The 22,341-nt window shown below is 39.1% G+C and overlaps 1 protein-coding gene across 2 annotated transcripts in view; it reads right to left on the reverse strand.

Annotated features, from left to right (window-relative positions):
- Window positions 1-22,341, reverse strand: part of PELI2 (pellino E3 ubiquitin protein ligase family member 2) — a 217,430-nt gene that overhangs the window by 166,976 nt on the left and 28,113 nt on the right. For both annotated transcript variants that reach the window (XM_073211192.1, XM_073211191.1), the window contains exon 2: window positions 1,695-1,824. In XM_073211192.1, the coding sequence (XP_073067293.1) occupies window positions 1,695-1,824 (130 nt within the window). The remainder of the gene's footprint in view (window positions 1-1,694; window positions 1,825-22,341) is intronic.

Genomic DNA, 22,341 nt, shown 5'->3' on the forward strand with positions numbered 1-22,341 from the left:
ACAGCCAATTCCCAGAAGAGTTACAATTTAAATAGCTTTGGGTAAAATACAGGCATCAAGATGAAACATAGAAAGCTAAAACTGTAGCATATGGGGGTGGCGAATAAGGAAGAGCCACTGATTTTCCAATAGTAGCTATTAGAAGAGATTTCAGATTCTAGCCATATCTCATGTTCTATCATAATATGAAGCCAGAGTAATCAAGATATCTGGAAGTTTTTCTAAATATCTGAAGCCAATTTTATTAAGTGATTCAAAAATCTGACTAAAAAAGTAAAAAAATTAGAGCCAAAGGAAAGAAATGTCAACATATAGACAAAATTATAAGGATCACAACTGAGTTATCATCATATGCTTAAAAACATTTGTCCTGCTACCCTTCACCACCAAAAAATCATGGACTCAAAAATGTTTCTCAGCCTTCTAAAGTTCTGTTGCTAATTCACTTCCTCCTTTTCTCAAAAGCTTTGTAAGGCTGATTTCCTTTGTTTTCCCTACAAAGTGTTCTTCCTTTCCTCAAACTTTTACTTTATTTCCCTTTCTCTAGCCAAAAGCTTGGACCCTAAATAGCAATCTTTCCTGTTTCCTGTTTTCTTGGTGTTTACTATTTTCTGATCTAACCATTTCCTCATTAATACAAAACAATCTTAATTGGTACATTCCAGCAAACTTTTTTCATGGCACTGCTTCAGACACAAGAGTTTTTTTAATAAAAACACTAACAAAGGTGATCTGTTTCTAAGCCTGAGTATAAATACCACATGTGCTCCCGTGAAGCTATTCATTTCTCTTTGAACCACGGTTTTCAGTAAAAATGGGAATCAAGTCTTACTTACTCCAGATGGTCCAAATCCATTATGATAAACAGTCATGTACAGTCAGTGCCCCACGTGAAATACTTCAGGTAAATAGTATTTTATAGAAAAGGAAGTATATTAATGAATTAAAGAATTTATTTAACTAAAAGAAAAACTGTCATAAAACAGCTAGAATATTAACAATCAGAATGGAAATTCAGGTTTTTCCCCACTCATATATCAGGAAACAAATGAAATAATCATAAAAAATTAACATTTTATATACTTCAAATTTATGAGATGAAATACATATAGTAGACTTATTATATCACTTTGTTCTGTTTACTTCCAATCTTTCTAATAATTACACAAATTCAATTCCATGTACATATAGATTATGTGAAAACACCCACTACTCAATTAACAGAAGAAAGAAAAATCTTAATGCTATTTATACCAAGATTTAATACAAAAATTATTTAGGATAAAGAGCATTTACCTTTCAACCATAGCTATTCTAATCGATCTATGTTGGTTCCACTATATCCCAACACAGAGGTTCATCACGGGGTGAAGGGTGGGGAGGGTTTGCCCACCCACCCCAACTCCAGTAGGGTATATGTGGCAATGTCTGGGGACATTTTTGGTTGTCCACACTGACAGTGGCAGTTGGGGGTGGGGATAATGTGCCACTGGCATCTACTAGGTCAAAGCCAGGGATGTAGATAAGCATATATTGCATAGGACAGGCCTTCACAGCAGAGAAGGACCCAGCTTCTAATGGCTGAGAAATTCTGTCCCATAGAAGAATAAGATGGAAAGGAAAAAAGCAGCTGATAAGGAATAACCATGAGTCCTGTCTTCCGAGGCCCACCCCATTCTGCAGGAGCCACCTACCTTGGACGCCTGTGGGGTAGATATCACATGGACCGTGCTGGGTTTGACTCCATTGGCCTTCGGCCGTTTATAAAGAGCAAATCGGCTTTTCCTCCGACCTCTGTCTCCATTAGGTAAAGCACCGTTGTACCTATAAATGGATATGAAAGAGTTTATTTATTTGCAGGTTTTAAAAGTCTTAAGAACTAAAATTAGATGGAATAAGGGAAAAGGAATGGTCGGTTCTAAAGAGTTGCCCACTAGATGCCCCACAAAAGAAATGGGCTGCAAAATAGACTTTGGCTATAATAAAATTCAAATCACTTCTAGAAACTTAAAAGTGATATACAAAGTAATTACAGGTTTCCTATTCTATGAAGTCAGACTCTTCAAATCTTTCTGGAAAGAGACAGAGTATAAATAAGTACATGAGAATTCTGCAGAGGCTGTATTAGTGCAAGCATCATTCCAATAGACCCCAGAGAAACACTCAAGAAATATTTTTAAATGAACTAGTTAGAAAATAGCTTGCTAATTAAACCTCATATCTCACAAATCATGTTAACGTCTGCAGGATCTTTATTTGTAAGAAAACCAAGTTCAGTTACATTCTTAAAAGCTCCAAGTTCACTACATTGATTCCTCATTTCCATTTGAACCCACAAACTGTCAAATAGCTTAAGAAGTCAGCTGGAAAACACATGTCCTCAAGCCGACTGCCTGTATCAATGCCTTGAGCTAATATCAGTGCTTAAAGGAGATGCAGGACTGCAGTTAGTGTTTCAGGTTTAAGTGCATTCTTAAACTCCGGATTGGTGGGTCCTGTGTGATCTGACTGTGGACTCATGTCACCACACTGACAGGACCACTCTCCACCTCCCCTTTGGGAGAAGTTCTTTTCAAGAGAAAAAGAGAACTGAAGGGAAAGAAGTCATTTTAAATGTACATGGGTAAATATGACTGCTCTTGGCTGCCTTACACCCTCACAGGCAGGGGCGGCGGGTCTGATAGCTGCTGCTTCTCTTAAGTCTTGCCTCTGCCACTTGTCTAATCACAACAGAAGAAGGACATGGTGGCCAGGACAGCAAATGGGACAGAAGGCCCACAGAGAACAGGAAAAGTTGGAACAAAGGGATTTGTGTTTGTTTTACAATTTGGTAGTAATAGTATGACAATGGATTTAAATTATCACTAGAAGTTATTCCTGCTGTGTTTTTAATGTTTCCACTGTCATCACAAAGGAATGTCAGCTCCATAAAAACATCTCTAGAACACAGAGATAATTTATTTCAAGTCTTATTCCTCTTTTTTCTGAGGCAAGATCAGAATGTACATTATTTTCTTACACATATTTGTGATTGCCTTTGTACATACTGTACATCTCTGTAACTAAACAACCATTATAAACTCACTTTGCTTTAATATATTTCCATATCACTTCAATCAAAATGAATAATCTGTATTAAAAGAAACATATGTGAATCAATTAAAGCCAGAATTTCAAACAATTTAGAGGAACATGGTCATCACTGAGGCCTAGAGGCAATTGATACAACACCCGGCAAGGTTTCTTGTGCCCCTCACATTTTCCCAGTTCTCTGCTGGTCAACAGGAGTTAACCTAGAAGAAGCGTGGCAGATGTTTTACAGGGATCTGCTCACAGCACTCCCTTCTCAGGAATCTCTCTCTTAACTCCCTGTGATGAGCCCCTCACCCCATCTGAATGAAAAGGCCAGGCCAGTGCCCCCACCACCACCCTGGAGCTGAACAGCTGGGGGCAGAAACCTGGCCCTAGCTGGCCAGTGACATTCTCAGCGGCTAAGGGACAACCAGCCCATCTCTGTGGATAGTTAGAGCTGTAAAATGTTAGCACAGAAGCTGTGGGGATGTCACAATCTGTTATGTGATGAAGAAGCAGAGAAGGAAGGAATGAAGCAGATGAACAGAGACTAGCAACAGAAAGAAACAGAAAGAGGATCCTTAAGGGCTTCCATTGACCCCGATGTACTCTGACCCTTGTACATGAAATTCTTTCTAGTTTGAGCTAACTCAGGTTGGTTTCTGTACACTACAAAGCCATAACTAGTATCATGGGGGAAAAAATGAAAACAAGAAATGTCCACCTTAACATATGCAGAAACATTTTAATTTAATTTCCTGGGCACAGATACAGAGATACTGCAGGTTAAGCAAATAATACACTATGTATTGACTGCCTACCTAATACACCTAGATGATGATCAGTGAAAAATCCCACTGGCAGTAATTAAGGTTAACAGTGGAAAAAACAGTGTCAAGATGAGAAGTTTCTAATTAGGTTAAGCTACATGGTCACTCATTCAATATTTATAATGCCAAGGGCTAGAACTATAATGATGAAGACCAGCAACCCTGCGTTGAGAGCTCTCAGCTTAGAAGCAGAGAAAGGCACAATGTGTAAAGGTAAAACACTCATGCAACAAGACACACGTAGTCACACAAAGCACATTAGGGAAGGCCTCATGGAGCAGACTGCTTAACTGTCTTGAAATCTGAACAAGACTAAATGGGGGATGTGGGGCAACAGTATGTACAAAGGCAAGGAGGACGTAGGTAGTTCGGTACTATGAGGGCATCAGGTTCAAGAGAAGTAGGCTAGGAGAGTAAAAGGTATGCAGGGCTCAGATTACAACCACCCGGTACTCATATGATAAGGGGCACGGCTTTTCACCCTGTGGGGATGGGGAGCTAAACTGGCATGACTGGATACAAACTAATCATTAGGGCAGCCCAGAGCAAGATGGACATCCAGGTAAGACTCAGGATGATCAGATGGGAGAACTATCCTAACCGCAGGGTAAGGGGTTGAATGGTGGCCCCAGAAAGATGTGTCCATACTCCAGAAACTGTGACTGTGACCTTCTTCATAAAAATAGTCCTTGCATATGTAGTTAAGGATTTGGAGATGAGATCATCCCAGATTACTGGAGGCCCTAAATCCAATGACAAGCATCTCTGTAAGTGACACACAGTGGAGAGAGACGCAGGGAGAGAGGTGACTATGTGAAGATGAAGGCAGAGACTGGAGTTAGATAATCGCAAACCAAGGAATCCCTGGAGCTACCAGAAGCGGGAAGAGGGACAGGAAAGACCTACCCATGGGGCCTTCAGAGGCAACATGGCCTTGCTGACACCTTGATTCCAGACTCCACAACTGTAAGATCTACAGGTGTAGGCCACCGTGTTTGCGGTAATTTGTTTCAATAGCTACTGGAAACTACACCACAAAGCAGCAATGGTGGAAATGAGTGGGAGAATTAGACAGAAATGGTAGACAGCTGTTTTCAATGCTACGTGGACATCAGAATCACCAGGGAAGTTTCATAAATACACATATGCCCAGGCCTAAAGAGCTCCTGCCTCAGCAGTTCTGGGACAGGGCTCCAGGCATGCACGCTTCACAGTGCCTCAGCGGATGCCCACAGCTGAGCCCTGGACTTTAAGGCAAACCTGTCTGGCTGCAGAGAGGGAGGGACAGAGAAGGAAAACGTCATACAGGCTTCTGGCCTGGGCCAGGATGATGGCCTTACGCAAAAGCAAAACAGGAATTACAAGGATATCTGGGGAAGACATGTAGGAGGCAAGAGAAGTGAGAGACCTGGGTGCCTTCACCATACGGGTGTGGCCAATGAAGTCATACGCGTAAATGAGGTTACCCAAGAAAAAGGTACAGAAGAAAGAAGACAGCCAGGACAAACCCAGGGAAATACAACCATTTAAAGAAATAATCCCTTCACCATTACAGGCAGAAGGACCAGGAGAAAGTTTTATCATCAAAGACAAGAGAATGTCAGCAGTGTTTAATCAGTTAAGAGGTCAGTTCATAGAACACAAAAGCATAACCATGATTTGGAAAAGATCAGGTCACTGATGACCTCACCGTATTCAAAGCAAACATCCAAAGTGAGAACAAGCAACCCCCACCCCACCCCACCTCACCCCCACCACCTCCCCAGTCTCACTCAGTCTCCATTCCTATCTTCTCAGGGTCAAAAATCGTGAAAGGGTACTCCACTCCACTGTCCCACTTCCAACACTTGCTGATGCTTCAATCCACTATCATTTATTTGATCTTTGCATCCACATCTACAAGTCACGTGTCACGCACCCAACACCCTATCCAACATTCTCCCCTGCATGTCTCCCTGTGCTCTCCTATCAAGGACACAGTGTGCTAGACTAGAGGTGGCCACAAATTCCCATTACTTCTCCCACTGACAGCTGAGTTTAATTCCCTTCTCTCTAAACCCAGGTTGTCCTTAGCGTCTCATTTACCAACAGGATGTGGAGGAAGTAATGTTCTGAGACCTTCGTAGGCAGGTCTGAAAGGGCCTGACAGCTTCTGCCTGCAAGTCTTGCAAGCCTTGAGCATCCATGTAAGAAACCTGGGACCACCATACTGGGGAAGACACATGTAGGCACTTCAGTCAGCAGTCCCAGCTGAGCCCAGTCTTCTAACCAGCCCGTTAAGACACCTGTCACGTGAGTGAAGCCATCTTGGACCATCCAGACCAATCCATCCATCAGCTGACTACCACCAAATGATCTCAGCTGATACCATATGGGGAAGAATTAGCCAGCTGAATACTGCCCAAACCCCTGACCACAGAATCATGCAATAAATAAAATGGTAATTATTTCAAGCCACTAAGTTTAGGATAGTTGTTTACACAGGAATAGAATGCCTAGGACAAGCCCCAATCCTTCAACACAGCCTCCCTCTTCCTAATCTAAGTCAGACATGGTCACCTCCTCCTGAGCATCATTCCAGAATCTTCCCTTCGCCCTCCCCATCTCCCCATGTGGCCACTCTTCCCCCTAGGGAACATGACACCCATCTCTAGCACCAAGCACAGTGCGGGGGCACACGGTAGGCACTGAAACCCTATAAGCTGACTACATGACAGGACAGGAGGACCATCTTTTGTATGGTGGATTGGGGCCCAGACATAAAAATGAAATTCTGCTTACAAAGGCAAAAAGTAATTATTCCATGAAAGAAGGTCAGAACGGTCCCCGGCCTGGCAAGCTTTTCAGTCACTAAATTGGTAGAAATAAAATTTCCAAGTGCTGCTGACACTCCTGTTTCAACTGATAGACAGAAAGTAGTTTGAGTCAAACCTGTAAGTTGCCTTTCAAGTTCTGTAAAAAAAAAAATTCCAGAGACTTAAAAATATCCACTTATTTAGTAAGCACATGATAAAAATTTAACTCTTCATATATGCAAAACAAGTAGTTAACAGAAAAGTGTTTTGGAGGTTACACAGGTTTATCATTCATTTGCAAGAAACCTCAAAATAATAAAGGACTGTTCTTGGCTTAAAATTCAGAGTTCACATATTAATGTCTTTTTTAATAGCATTTGCTGTGCACTTACTATGTGCAAAAAAACACTGTAAGGTAGGCATATGATGCCTAGTGGATAGAAGGCTTGAATGGCTGGAACACAAAAACTTGCATGACAATGACAAGGAAAGGGCAGACAGGACATGAATCCACACCTGGTTTTGTCCAACTCCAAAAATCAAACTCTCCAGTAGAAAGCACCAACAATTCTTAAGTTCAAGGCATTTTTTGTCATACAACACAAAGACAGTCTTGAGACCTGCCACCTCAAAACGGATTTGTCAAAAAGAATTTTCTACAGGAAAGAGGGTGTCAGGGACTCCCAGTCACATTTTGGAAGTAGCACATTTGATCTAACTAGCCTGAACTCACAGAGAAGCACCCAGGTGGGAAGGGGGAAGAGAAGGCAGGCTCCCCAAAAGCAGGTGTCCTGAGCATCCAATGATCACATCCCAGAGGCAGCCTGGTTTCTCACCACAGACTGAAGGCTCTGTCCTCCCTCGAAAGCAACATCTCTGTCACTGGCACAGATGAATCACAAGCAATCACTAACCACAGGATGAACATTGACACTAGAAACAGGAGACATCAAGGCATGGAGGGCACAGAGTCTGATAACACCCCTGCAGCTTGGCACCTGTCAGGACACAGCACACACACTCACTACCATAGTGAGTCTGCTACTACATCTCTAAGAAAATGCATGTAAACCAGTATGGGCCTGACAGCAGCTTTATGTTATTATAGTCCCAGCTCATTATTTAAACTGTCATATGCATCTGGATTTGTCTGGTCTGAATGAGCTTTATATATTAAGCCCAGGGACCCAGCAGTGTTTATTCCTCAGTGTCTAACAAATGCTACATGTTGTATAGACTCATAAAATAGACTTTCATTTCTAGCCAGAGAACTAATTATGGCAGCACCATAATAGTTCATCCTCTATGATAACATGCTGCAGCTTTTTAAACATCAGAGAATCTTCCTGGGCAGGGCCTTCAAATGAAAATGCTCAATGCTCCATTTCTGGTTGGAAATGGTCTTTGCTCTAAGAAACTCCTTAAGATCTATTGAGTATGAGAATATATATATATTTGCTCAAGAATGCATCAGATGAGATGCATGGGGTAGGTTACGCCCCAGGACTCAGTGCTAAGGGGTTACGAATACAAAAAAATCTTGTCTCCTGACAGACTCAATCAGGTAGAGAAGACAGACCAGGTAACAGTTATAAAATGACAGTGATAAATGCTAATTAAACTGAGTCAGAAAACAGAATAGTAAATTTTGAATTAGGAAATGGTGACATGTCTTGGCAAGCCCTACACATGCAGCTTGAGTCATGAAACCTTAATGGTCTTCATACCAGACCGTGACAACAAAGGTTAATTTTATTTATCTTATACCATTTGGATTGGATGCTCTATGAGAAGTTTCCCATTTCTTTGCATACCCTCTTCACCTCCACACGGTACCCTAAAATGAGGAAGGACTCTATAGAACAGTCACAATGTTAGTGTGGAAATAATGATAATGGTGTGGAAGCCAAAAGTCTGGAATTCTAGCTCCAATTCTTTTCCTACTCTGTGTGGCAACCTTACCTAAGTGAGTCTGTGTCCTCAGCTGCAAAGATATCAACAGAGTTACAAATTCAGTTTTAAAGAGAGACTCCCAAATGTCTTTCAAACATTTCAATATGGACATAGAAGGCGTTTCATCCAACGGAAATAGCAGCATCTCATCTCAGAAGGGTAAAAGTTGTGGCTGTTATTTTATCTACTGGCTTCTATATCCTGCTACAGTTCCAAAAGACTCCCCAGTCTTTATGGCACTTGAGATGTGGCAGTTATACTGTCAGGTTGCCTTTTTCTTATCTTGAGGTTTTTTAGCTCCCAAATCCCAAAATATTTCCCAAGGCTAAATATTAAAAAAAAAAAAAAAAACTTTTTAACATAGAAACACAGTATTGCCCCACATAAGTAGGTTTTAAGCTGTTCATCCAGCATTCATACACCACTACCCACTCTCATCCAGGCCCCCTGCAGCAAAAGGTATAGTGTGAAGGTAAGAGCAAGACTGTATCCCAGCTCTGCATCCAGTGCCATAAGACTCTAACTAGTCTCTGGACCTCTCAGAACCTCACTTTTCCCCGTAAAGTAGGAAGAAGGCATAAGGTTCTACAGTTTAGATTCTGGTGCCCTGGGGTATTGGAAGTGGGGCAAAGCCGTCTAGCTCAGGAGCAGACCCCAGCCTCGTTAGCACCACACCTACACTCACCCCTGGACAATCAACTCTGTTCTTTCCTACATCTATTCACTTCCCATTGACTCGAAGGGTTATGCTTCCCTACCTGATCTTCCTCCAACCAGGCCATACAAAAGAAAAGAACATGCAAAGCAAATCCAGTTTACATAAGAAACAAAGGGAATGTTTATGAAAAGAACATTATCGAATATTTAGCCATTTGCTTCTTTGCGGTCTTTCTCTTCCCTTTTCGACTTCAGTCTTGTCACTGAGTCACATAAGATTAAGTTCTTTACTGTACTGGATCTTTGATTTTTGAGCATTGTGGGAGGGCCAAGAGCAGAGCATTTTTCAATAATGCCTAAAGATATGCTAAGCACCAGGAATAGGGAAGGTATTTCTTACTTTTAAAACATTAAAGGCTACTTTTACTTTGCCATTGTCTCCAATAGCACAATTCATGAACAACCAGATGAAGATTTCTCATATCTTATTCTTAAATTAGTACTACCTTATACTCATTCCATGCTTTTCGTGTTTCACCAATAAGTTTGAAAAGCAGACTATATCCACATACTCCTTCAATCACTGTAACATTGTTTATTTTAGCCTCTCATCACCTAAACTAAGATGTTAAGTCCATAAATTGTTAAGTGGTAGATTGAAATATCGGTTCCGATTCCTTACTCCTTGAAACATGTTCTTTGCCGTGACTTTGTAGCTCCAGGTAACTTCGTCACCCTGGACTCTATGTTGGGCCATGTGACCTGCTTTGGCCAATGGGATGTTAACAAATGTGACATAAGCAGGAGCTTCAAATGTGCTTGGCAGTTGGGATTATCCTCTGGTACGTCTGCCACAGCCACAGAAGAATATGTCCCAGCAGCCTGCCAAGGAGGGTGATCTGCCAAGGAGGATGAGAGATACCTGGAGGAGATCCAACCACATAAATAAAACACAAATAAAAGCCACTCATCACATCCCAGAGTGAAGCCACCTCAGCGTACCCACAGGTTAATGTGAATAAATGACTTCTGTTTCAGTCACTGAGTTTGGGGATGATTTGTTATACAAATTATGTGGCAAGAATTAAATGATACTCTGAATTTCAAAAGCAAATTAAGTATTTTCTTTAGTACCTAAAAACTTTGGTCTGAAGACAAAAAATATATTAAATAAATGCCCAAAAGTCTTTCATATAAATAGACTTTCATTCTGAAGGAAGAAGTCTAAGATTAGAATTCCAAATGTATTCTTTTTAAATGGCTATGAGAGAATGCATACTTCTTAAAGAGGATGATGAAATCAAATTGTATGTCTTATTTTTTCTTTTCAGTACGTCATTATGTCAGTTGCAATCTGCGGTCTATCAAATAAGGTACATAATGTGTGTATACAAAGGTCTTAATCTCTAAAAATCAAATTTAGACAAAAGAATTAGGATAAAATTACTAGTTAGCAAAGCACTGATTCTTTTAAATCTGTTTACATACAACTTCTACTATAGTAAGTGTCCTCTAAAAAGTGAGCACCTCAAAGCTTGTCTAAAAAAGAAGCATCTTAAACTAGCATTAGGTCCATCATCTTATATACACTAAGCTATGGACATTTTAAATAAAGAACTTGATGGTACAAAGAAATTTGACTACTGACCCAAAGTCTAAGAATGAAAGCCAGAAACTGAAACACTGGAATTTCTTCTGTACCATAACTACTCCTAACTACCAAAATAACGATTTCCTATCTGTTTTTTTAAATTTCATGGCATGCCTCTGACCACTTTGCTAAAAGAATCACACTGATATATGCTTTACTAGTGTTAACCTTAAATTTTTAGAGTATGCATAGGGAATTTTTAGAAATTCCTAAAAATACAGACATGCTAGAAAAAGCAAATCCAACTTTTTATCCTTATACAGCAATGCCACACACATTACTTGCTAAAGTGATAATTGTTGCATACAACAGCAGTTAAGTTCTCAACACAATTTGTTGTAGAACACACTAGCTTTATTCAGTTACCCATAACAGAATTTGGGGTGGGGAGTGATTTTATACCAAATATAAATAGTTTTTAAAGAGCTACAAATGAAAGCCATTTGTAGCTGTATGTCATGCATATTTATGCTACCTAGATTCACCCCCTTTCATGTAATTTTTCTAAATATTTTTCTCCTTCTGGAATAGCTGAAGCAAAAGAATAGAAAATATTGGAAATAAAAGTGTGTATAAATCAAGTTTATCTCAAAAAATGAAATCACTCTATAAGCACATTTTATAACAGCAAAGTAGCAGGTGAATCAAGCCAATTACCCAAGGAGGCTTCTGAGCCTCTCTGTAGTAAATGATTTTTGTAACAACTAGCCCTTCAGTGCTACAAAGCATATTATCTTGAAGTTAATTTTGGTTTGAAGCATTAGAACCACCAGGGGAAAAAAAAAACACCTCATATGCATCATGAAAATACATTAATTTGCCAATCACCACAAGTACATTGTTTTTAATGGGTAATAGGAGTCAGTCAACAGCCATATACATAATCTGAATACAGGGAGAATCTTATCAAGAATGCATGAATCTGCACACATCAGAAGTTTTTCCCCCAAATCCCCCAATTTACAAATTATTAAAATATAAAAAGATTAAGAAATTTCTAGCCATATTCAGAGAGGCACAGTTTGACAGCTACAAATGACCTTAGATACATACCGATTCATTATATAGAATATACTATGCATTGTCCAATGTAGTAGTCACTAGCCATGTGTAATTAAATTTTAATTATAATTGAATAAAATTAAAAATTTAGTTCGTGCTACCCACAATTTCAAGTGCTCAATCACCACATGTGGCCAGTGACTACCATACTGGACAGCAGAGCTACAGAACCTTTCCATCATCACAAGAAGTTCGGTTGGATGGTACTGGACTAGATAGTTAAGAAAGTCCAATCAAGAGGCATCTTTGAGCCAGCTGGTAGTAGGATCCTGAATCCTAGGGATTTTGTTCTCAGAAATTCTAAAATTTGACAATTTTTAGACTCTGTTTCTAATTAAGTTCCTTGAAATAACGCCAAGGTTAGATGATATTCTCAAACTCCATATCTTTACTTGAAGATGTTTTTTTGGTACTTAAGAAAATGGCCCACTGCCTTTTAAGGGAAAACATATATTTTGCTTGAGGATGAAGCATTTTCTCTAGGGACACATTTTGGAATTTGCATCACTATGTTCTAGAGAAGTATGATTCACATATAAAAATTCACTTTGTAAACAACTTCTAAATTCAGATTTAATACAGACATTAAAAAAGCATTTGATAAAATTCTTTGGCTATTCCAGATTTTAAGAGCTAAGACTATTTCCTTCCCATAATTATCAGAAGATAAAAACGATAAAAACATTTGTATTAAAAATCAATAACACAACAAGGGTGCTCATTATTACATTTTTTACTGAACAGTTCTAGAAGCCTTAACCTAATCAAAAATATCAAATTAGAAATGAGATTACCTGTAGGAAAGATATCAAACAGTGTTACTGCTATAGTAATTAGAATAATGTATTCCTTCAGAACAAAAACCACAAACCAATGGAAAAGATGTATTCCAGAAATAGACTCTGATTATATAAGTAATATAATATGAAGAAAAGGACCATACCATCAATGGGAAAGAAATAAGATTATTCAAATCAGTTGTGTACAGAAACCAGCTCACTACTTTGAAAAAAACTGTTTAGAGCTGCATCTCATATTCCACCACAAAACTCTAAAATAATCAAAATTGATGTGAACAGACATAAAACTAAAGAAGAAAACATAGTTGATTATTATATCCCTCAATCAGTAATGTTCTAAAAATCAATACAGTGGAAAAAAAATACAAAGAAAAAGATTGGTATGCTTAAATACGTAAAAATCTGGATTTCTGCATATTGAAAATTATTAAATTACATATCCAAAACTAGAAAAAACACTGGAAGTAATATGACAGAAGCTTAATACTTTTAATAGGTAAATGACAGCCAGCCAAAGATACACAATAGAAAATCCAGCAAACAACATAAACTGAAAATTGAGAAAAAAAAACAACCAGTGGCTGATATGTTTAAAATGTTCAATTTCATCAGTAATCAAAAAGATGCAAATTAAACATTTCACTGTTTGCCAATAAATCCCCAAATGTTAATATAACACATAACTCTAATACACTGCTTGTGAGAATGTTAATTGGTACAATCTTCTGTAAAAAAATTTAGCAACCTGTATGAACACCCTCATAAAAGTATTCATGTTCTTTGACCTAGTAATTCTAATTTGAGGAATCTATCATCAGAACATAATTTTGAAATGCCAAGTCAAATTTTATTCATAAAGATGTTAATTATGTTATTATTTAAAATAGCAAAAAACAAACCCTGCAAATAGCCTAAAGGTTCAATAATAATGGATTAAGTAGATCATGCAATTCTACATGAAATCCTATTTATCACAGTTACTTATTAGCAATGAAAACAGACTGAAAAGACCAGAGTACAAATTGTACATATGGTATAATGTCTAGTATGTTCCAAATATTTAATATCTTTAGGAAAAATGTACCAAAATATTAAGTGATTACTACTAGACAGTGTAATCACAGAAAAATAATTAAATCACATATCTTCTAAATGTTTATATTGAGCATATGTTAAGGCAGAATGTTTTAAAAAGCATATATTTCATTAAATATGGTAGCATCATTATTTCAATTTCTATTGAAATTGTACAGTATTAATCAATTTAGATCTGAAACAAGACCCAGAAATAAAAATCAATGAAAGAATAAAATATTCCTGAGGATGGGAGAAGGATTTAAATTTATCCTCCATAGGAAGCCACAATGTATATCAATTGTTAAATGGCTACATTCACAAATATCATTTACGTATGAATTATCCGACACACAAGTAGAATTTGAAGCTGTTACTCTACCAAAAAAAAAACAAAAAAAAAACTCTTTACATCTATCATTCTTTGTACTTCCTAAGTTTTAAAAAATTCTCAAGTTTTCTATTTCTTCTAAGACAGCTATTCCTGACATAAATTTACTTAATTCTTTTGTGAGGAATCTTCAGCAAATGTTTAACTCATGTGATTTATCATTAGAGGACAAAAAATGGTTTCTAGGGCCTAAAAAAATGAGCTTTTGAAGCTTTTTTAACTCTGAAAAATCCGTGACTGGATTCATTTCTAAGGAAAGAGTTCTCAGCACCGTGAGTCTGGCAATGTCTGACCTTCACTTCTGACACGTGCCCATCCTCCTGATACTTTCCCCCAATGAACAGAACATTAGGTTATATATTTGCAGTGTGACTCCAATGACAGGAGTCAGCAGGAATTGCAGGCAACTCAACAGTATTAGCAGCCTGATATGATACGTATTAAACTTTGAGGCAGGTCAGGATTCTTCATACTGCTAATATCGGTATATACAGAACCTGTTTTCTAGAATAGTTAGAGAAGCACTACACAAAACAAACCAATAAATCAAAAGGCTCATTTTCAAATGAGTTTGTCAAGTAAACTAAAGAAAATTAAGCAGGTTTTTCTGCTCTTATCCTTCTCACAGTTTTTAATACACTAATATGCTCTATGAATTTCAAAGTGGAAGACACAGCATGCTGTATTTCCCAAATTTATTTGACCTAATATGCTACTATCATGGTACATGCATAACCATCTCCTGGAGTCATGTTCTAAGCAGCAAACTTTGGGAACTGGTAACATAGGTGTGTATACGTACTATACAGCCCAGTTACTATAAAAACATGGGATGATACCTTGAAGAAAACAGAGTTAGAAGTAACTGGACTGCATATTGCCTTTCCCATTAACAGACATTTTCTAACTGACATAACTGAATCAATTTCAATAAAAGAACTTGACTTTACAGCCATCTTTTTACTATTATAGCTCCTAAAAGAATGAATAAGTTTATATAGTTAGAATGTTTCCTTTACTTCTTTGGTATATTAATGACAAGCCACAGTGAAGGAAAAGCTACAAATGTAAAATTGAGAGGTCGAAGCCACAAATAGCAACTAAACATTTCTCACAGTGACCCAAAGGAGGCCAAAACAAGACCAAGCAGGAGCCTAAAAATCCCAGAAATGGATAGTAATTACAGTAAAGCTGTGGCCACCCAGCACTATCAGGTATTGAGGCAGGCCAGGGAGCCCAGTCTCTGGTTTACCTCCCATGGAAGAGACTATTCACTGTCCCCCAACAGTTATTCTCTCTTCCTCCTTTCAGTAAAACAGAAGTCACAGTCACTGACATGTTCATAATGCTTCCTCTGTGCCAGGCCCTATCCTGAATGCCTTACATGCATTAACATAATGGCCTAATATCTCACCATAACCCTGGGGCAGGTATTCCTATTTTCCATTTTAAAGACAAGAAAATGGGCACAGAGCTTAAGCAACTTCCCTGAAGTCTCACGGCCATTCAGTGGCAGAGCTGGGACTCTGATCAGTCCACCTGCAGGAATCACCCTCAGGTTCCCTTGCAGCTAGGTGTGGTCATGTGACTGAGATGATGGAATAGAAACCACAACTTTGGTTCTTCTCCTTAAAGCTGAAACTGCTTCCTGATTTTCCCTTTCCTGAGGGCTGACACACAGATGGGAGATAGGACAGCTTGTACTAGGTGAGACCAACTCCTTGAGAATACATGGAAGGAACAGGCTTCTGAGTGGCCCTGTGTCCGACAGCAACCATGGACTGCTCAGTGTTGGGCTATTCCATGAGAGAAGACATTATATTCCAGCCATGTGATACAGGAATATTTTGGAGATGTTAGAGGAACTTAACCGCATTTTGTTTCAGCCCAAAACTTGCTTTGTTTTCTTAAATTAACTCTTAGTAATTTGTTACTTAATAACTTAGTCCTCATTTGGTCCAGATAACTAATTTATTGGTTTTCTTGGCACTGTTCTAAGCACTTTACCTATAAAAACTCATTTAAACTTAAACCTATGGGGAAGGGGGCTATTAATATCCTCACCCAATAGAAGAGAAACTGAGGCACTGCTTAAGCAATGTGTCCACCATCACAGAACTAAGAGGTGGCAGAGCTGGGGTGAAAACCAGAACACTAAGTCCTAGCTGAAGAGTACATTCCAATGGTTGAGGTATCGAGTTCATGTAACATGCTTAGCAAGTTCAGGGACTTTAGAAACACACAACACTTAAAATACAGAATGCTGCTCTGAAACAGGTCTGTACACCTAGTGATAAGAGGTGCTAAGGGAACGTCAAGGATGGAACATCTGAGGCAAGTATGGGGTAAAGATAAACAAGGGTCAAAAGGGAGTTCACAGGAGAAAACTACAGAGCAATGCATTAGATGGGAGGTAAAAACTCACCAGGTAAGTGGGGGCAGGAGATACACAAAGGACTATGCACAAGTTCTGTGTGGCAATAAACCCCTGCAGCTGCTCCCAGAGTTAGCAGAGATGCTTCAAAGAGGCTCCACAGACACTCCAGGTGGGTGTGGACCACACCACCACCAGGAAACTGGTGTGCTTGGGGGAGGAGGGAAATCACCCAATTTACCTTGCATTTCATTTTTACCTTTTCTTTCCAAGCTTAAGCTATAAATACCACAAAGGTGCTTGGACCTCTCATTTCCTTAAGGTCTTAACATTCAAAAGGCAAAAATCACTTTACAAAGAAGGTGACTGAAGTCTAAGGTTAAGTTCTATCAGATTTCTCAGGATCTAGGATTGAAGGAACCTTGCGCATCATCTAGCCCAGCCCCTACACTGTAGCCAGAGTCCACTTGCTATCTCTGAGACACTAAGCCAAGCCAGCTACTACTGGAACAGGGCCATAGGGAGGCAGCTCACGGTGGGACTTGTCTCAGAGACTTGTCTCTATTACAAGTCTTCCCTAAGTTAAATTTGGCTTAATCATGTTTACCCAGTGTTTGCATCAAGTCTTTTCAAGCAACACAAATGAGCCTACCCCCCTTTTCTACCTGACAGCTGTTCAAATATTTAGAACCATAGCAATAAAAGGATATCTTCCAAGTACTATAAGCACCCCCAAATAAACAGATATTTAAAGATTTTTAAAGTGTCTACTCCAAAAATTCATTAATACTCTACACCAGTCTGGACTATGTCAGATATAGGCTAACCTGAAAAAATTAAAGTGGCTACTGAATATATTTAAAAATGGTAAAAACAAAAGTAATAGAAAATGGGATCAATTATGAGATTATATTGGATCAATCAACATACACAACATTCATTAAAATGCCTTCACTCTCAAACTGTTTAAATGTCTTTACTTTGGCCATATGTGGGAAATGGTTTCCATCAAGTTGGCATATTGGCAGTTAACACTGGATCTTAATGTTAACCACCAGACATACTTGACAGTTACACAGTGCTTTTTGCCAGTGACATAATCCCCATAATATTTCCTCCTCAAACTGTTTTGCTTTTAAGGAGATCAAAGCATTTTCCTTATTTATCCTTACACCCGCCTTGAGGATGGAAGCAAGCACACAGGGGTCTCAGTTATTAAAGGTCCCTCTTAATGTGGTAATACCCTTCCCATAGACTTCTAGAAAATCCATCAATCTTGTCCACAAGGGAGCTGGGACCAGCACAGAAAGTTATAGGGAAGTAGAATCTTTTAAGTCTCCCACCACCAGACAAAAAGGAAGAAGACAGGAAAAGAAAAGATATGTTCTGTACATGAGAAGAAAGACATTGTGTCCCTTAAAAATAATAAAAGCGAAGCAAAAGATCTGCATTATCCCGTGAAAAATACTTGAGCTTTTAAACCAAGAACAAAAAGTACACAATATTTTAAACAGAGGTCTTTACACCTTATTCACAGATGCCACAAAGGTTATCAGTGATATAATCTGGAAATAAACTGAGACACTACAGCTTGTGCATATCAGGTAAAAATTAATCTGGCAAAGTGACAAAAAGGTTCTTCACACCTGTGATATAGTTTAAAAAGGAAAGAAAGTAAAAGGTAGACTCTCACCTCCAAGGAAACTGGAACTAGTGAAACCAAATGGAGAAGTACTTGGTGGCGAGATATATTCTTAAACATGTCTTCCCTCATAGCATTGTCTTCATGGACCCAAACGCTCCTTCAGGCAGGCATTTTAGAAAGCATAATTCCACCTGGGATTCCACTTGGCAAGTAATAGAAGAAGAAGAATGAACCGCAGCATCCAGGGTATCTAACCAGAATAAAGAGAACCTCTGCACAAGGGGAAAGTGAAGCAAGAAAAAGTATCTTTCATGCAAAGCCCTTACTTTTCAATGATCCCAGATACGGTTTATCTAATAGGTTCATACATGTTGGTATCTAACTTCACAACTTGTTTCAATTTTATTACAACTCTGGTTTAAATGTTTTATTTACCTTCAGAGGAGGATCCACATATATGAAGCCAAAAAAAAAAAAAAAGCTTAAAGACTAGTATAAAGGATTGGGGTAAAATAAAAATCTTCATTTTCAGAGCACGAGGGCTTTGGATTACTTAAACAACGTAAGGAGGTGGTTTCACTTCCAAAGCTCTTTTTCAATCAACAGGTGGCTCTGGATTTAACCTCCCTGAAAGAGAGAGTGTCCCCACCGGATGCTGCTGGATGGTTTCTCACTTCCCAGGCACACCTGTATCCCACTCACTTTTTGCCCAGACTCCTCACTCAGCTCACCTATCTGCACATCCTTACTGAGGACCCATGGGTGCCACACACTGTACTAGGTGCCAGTGTTACAAACACGTAAGTCCCCACAGCCGAGGAGTAACGTGGCCCAGCGGAAGGACACAGCAGCAAACAATGTCACAATACTCTGGGGCAAAGTGAGAGGCGTGTGAAAGTCTCGTGAAGCAGCAGGAAGAGAAGGGCAGGGAGAGGCATTTGAGCACCTCGGTAGCCGGGTGTTAGTCTTGGAAGGATGAACTTACACGTCAGAGTGGACAAGGGCTGGTGCAGGGAAGAACTGGGTCCCCCAGACCACCAGAGCAGGTGCTGCAAAGGCAGGCAGCTCTCAAGAGGCAGGGCACCTGAGCAGCCACAAGCAGTCCACCAGGCTACATGCTGTGCCGGGGAGGGGGGGGGAGGGGGAGGGGGCGGGGACCCAAAGCAGTGGGGGACAGGGCCTGCACTGCGAAGGCCCTTTCACCCCCGGGGAAGTTTATGCTTTACCTGACAGTCAATGGGCACACATTTTTACATAAAACCTAGCAGGGTCAAAACTGCTTTTCATTGCTAACAGAGCAATCAAGCGACGCTGAGGATAAACTGGAATGGACAAAAAAAAGAAGAGGAATTAGGAGGCAACAGACACGGCAAGAACAGGAGAGAGGCATCAGATAGGAAGGAAGAACATTTTAAAAACTAGTGACCCAGAAGATGTGGGAGGTGAGGGAAGGATCTACACTGATATCCAGTTTCTGATTTGCATAGTTTATGGTGCCAATTGCACAGAGAGGAAATTAAGCTAAGGAGGCAGATTTAAGTGGGAAGAGAGATACTGATCTTGGTGAACTTCAAATTGTGACCAAAGGTATGAAGTGATCTGTACTTCCCATCTAACACCATTAAAGCATTAAACCTAAACCTGTCTGTTCCCATGCTATTTGCACACACAAGTCTTTTACCAAATCCGATTCTGACACAACTTATCACACAAATAATGCTGTGGTCAAAATACTATAAGAGTAGTGACATAATGATACTCTAGTTTTCCTTTTCAACACATACATTCAAACCACACACTTAAAGATACCCACCCCCTCATCCTCCTACACATTTCTGGCTTTTCCCTAACTTTCTAAAAGCTGGGCCAGAGTAGTCCATCAAAGGACAAATAGACAGTTGTGCTTTTAGCCTAGCTGGAGATCACTAGAGGGGTATTTTTTCCAGATTCCAGTGTCTGACAAATAGTTCACATAAAACCAGAGCTCAAAAAGAGAAAAAATAATGGTAACATTAAACAGAAATAAAACAATATCCTCAGAATCCACACTGTACAAACCTGAGGTGTAGGAATCCACAATATCAACAGGAGATAAAGAAATGACCCATCCTACTACAGTGGCTTTCACATTTCTCCTTCCATGCCTCACAGACAGAATGACTTGCTGCCAGTAAGACTATATACCCGGCAAGATGATACGGCATCTTTGCAAACCAGTTTGGCAGTTTCTTAAAAAGTTAAACTGGGACTTACCATAAAACCCAGTAATTCCACTCCTAGGTATATCCACACAAAGACCTGCAAGCAAATGTCCCTAACAGCATTATTCATAACAGCCCAAAATTGGAAACAATCCAAGTGTCTGTCCATCAACTGGTGAACAGATCAATAAAATGTGGTATGTCCATACACTGGATTATCATTTGGTCATAAAAAGGAAGTACTGATATATGCACTACAAAACAGATGAAGCTTGAAAACATAATGGTAAATGAAACAAGCCAGACATCAAAGATCCTATTTATAGGAAATTTCTAGAAAAGGCAAAATTTGACTGGCAAATTTTTTAAGTATAGACTGGCATGAGGAAAGACTGGAGTGACAAAAGTTTCTAAAACTGAATTGTAGTGATGAATTTATAAATGATGAGACAAATCTACTGAACCACTGAACTGTATGCTGAAATATGCAGTTTTTAGAAAGTTCGGGAAAAGCCAGAAATGTGTAGGAGGATGAGAGGGTATCTTTAAGTGTGTGGTTTGAGTGTATGTGTTGAAAAGGAAAACTAGAGTATCATTACTCTAGATGGAATGACATATGAATTATGCCTCAATAAAGCTGTAAGAAAAACAGACTACTCAGAAGAAAAATGAAGACTTTAAGAGTGTTCTAACACAAGCAAAGCATCTCTCTCAATAAATTAACACCAGAATTCCACAGTAAGACTTGTGTTATAATGCTGCCATCGACTTCAGTTCTCCTTTGCAGTACATGGCACAGCACTGCCTGCCCTTGCCTCCAGGGGCCCAGGACCTCCCACATGCTGTTAGTTTGCTCACCACGTCTCATCCCTCTAGCTTCACTCTAAATGTTAACACTTTATCCATGGCACCTTATACATGATTCCAGTATAGCCCTGAGTCATCAGGTGGAAACTGTATTTGCACATCTCTTTACAGGGATTCATGTACTTATTCTTGGGGATAAAACTAGATTTTCTATCCTCCGGCATTTAGAATCAGGATGGGGCAAATTATTATCACTTTAATTGCCTGACACTAAAAAGAAACCAACAGAGGCAGACCTAGGAGCACTTGGGTCAATGGAAGGCCAACTGAAATCACACTGCACTGTATGAGAACAAAGGCTTCAGCAGTTCCAAACGGGAACTTCTGGTAAGAAGCCTGAGTCATCCCACAGCAGCAGAGGCATGCCAAACTCAGAAACCTTGGTGACTCAATGCAGTATTTTGTATCACGAATGGTGCTTTTGTTTTAGCAAAACAATATTATTGTCACATTAAATTAATACAGTAAATTTGGGCACACATTTTTACATAAAATGTGACTTTGTAGTTTTATATTACACTGTAGACTGGCTTTGGTTTATAATGGTACAAGACATATAAGCATAAGGTGTTTATCCCTAATTGCATGGTTATACAGACCTAAGTAACATTATTTAAAAAGTAATGTAAGTCAACATGGGAGGCCAGACAATTCATTCTTTGAAACAGAACCATGTATTATTGAAGTTAGAGAAACGGTGCACTAGAATATATGCTTTAATTGCAGAGTCCTCATCTTTTCCTCTCTAGAGTCCAAATGGCAAATAAAAAACACTCATAAAATATGGTTAAATAAATGACAGTTTGCATGATGCTACCACTACAAAACAAGAAAAAAAATGCATATTGTATTGTATGGATCCTCCCAATTCATCTACTTTGAAGCTTGAAACTATGGGAAGTTACCGTTTTTTCAAACCAAACTTTAACCAAAAACTGAAAGTAACGGGAGGAAGGACTGGAAAAAGAA

This window comes from Manis javanica, chromosome 8 (genome assembly GCF_040802235.1).
Source record: "Manis javanica isolate MJ-LG chromosome 8, MJ_LKY, whole genome shotgun sequence".
Classification (NCBI taxonomy): domain Eukaryota; kingdom Metazoa; phylum Chordata; class Mammalia; order Pholidota; family Manidae; genus Manis; species Manis javanica.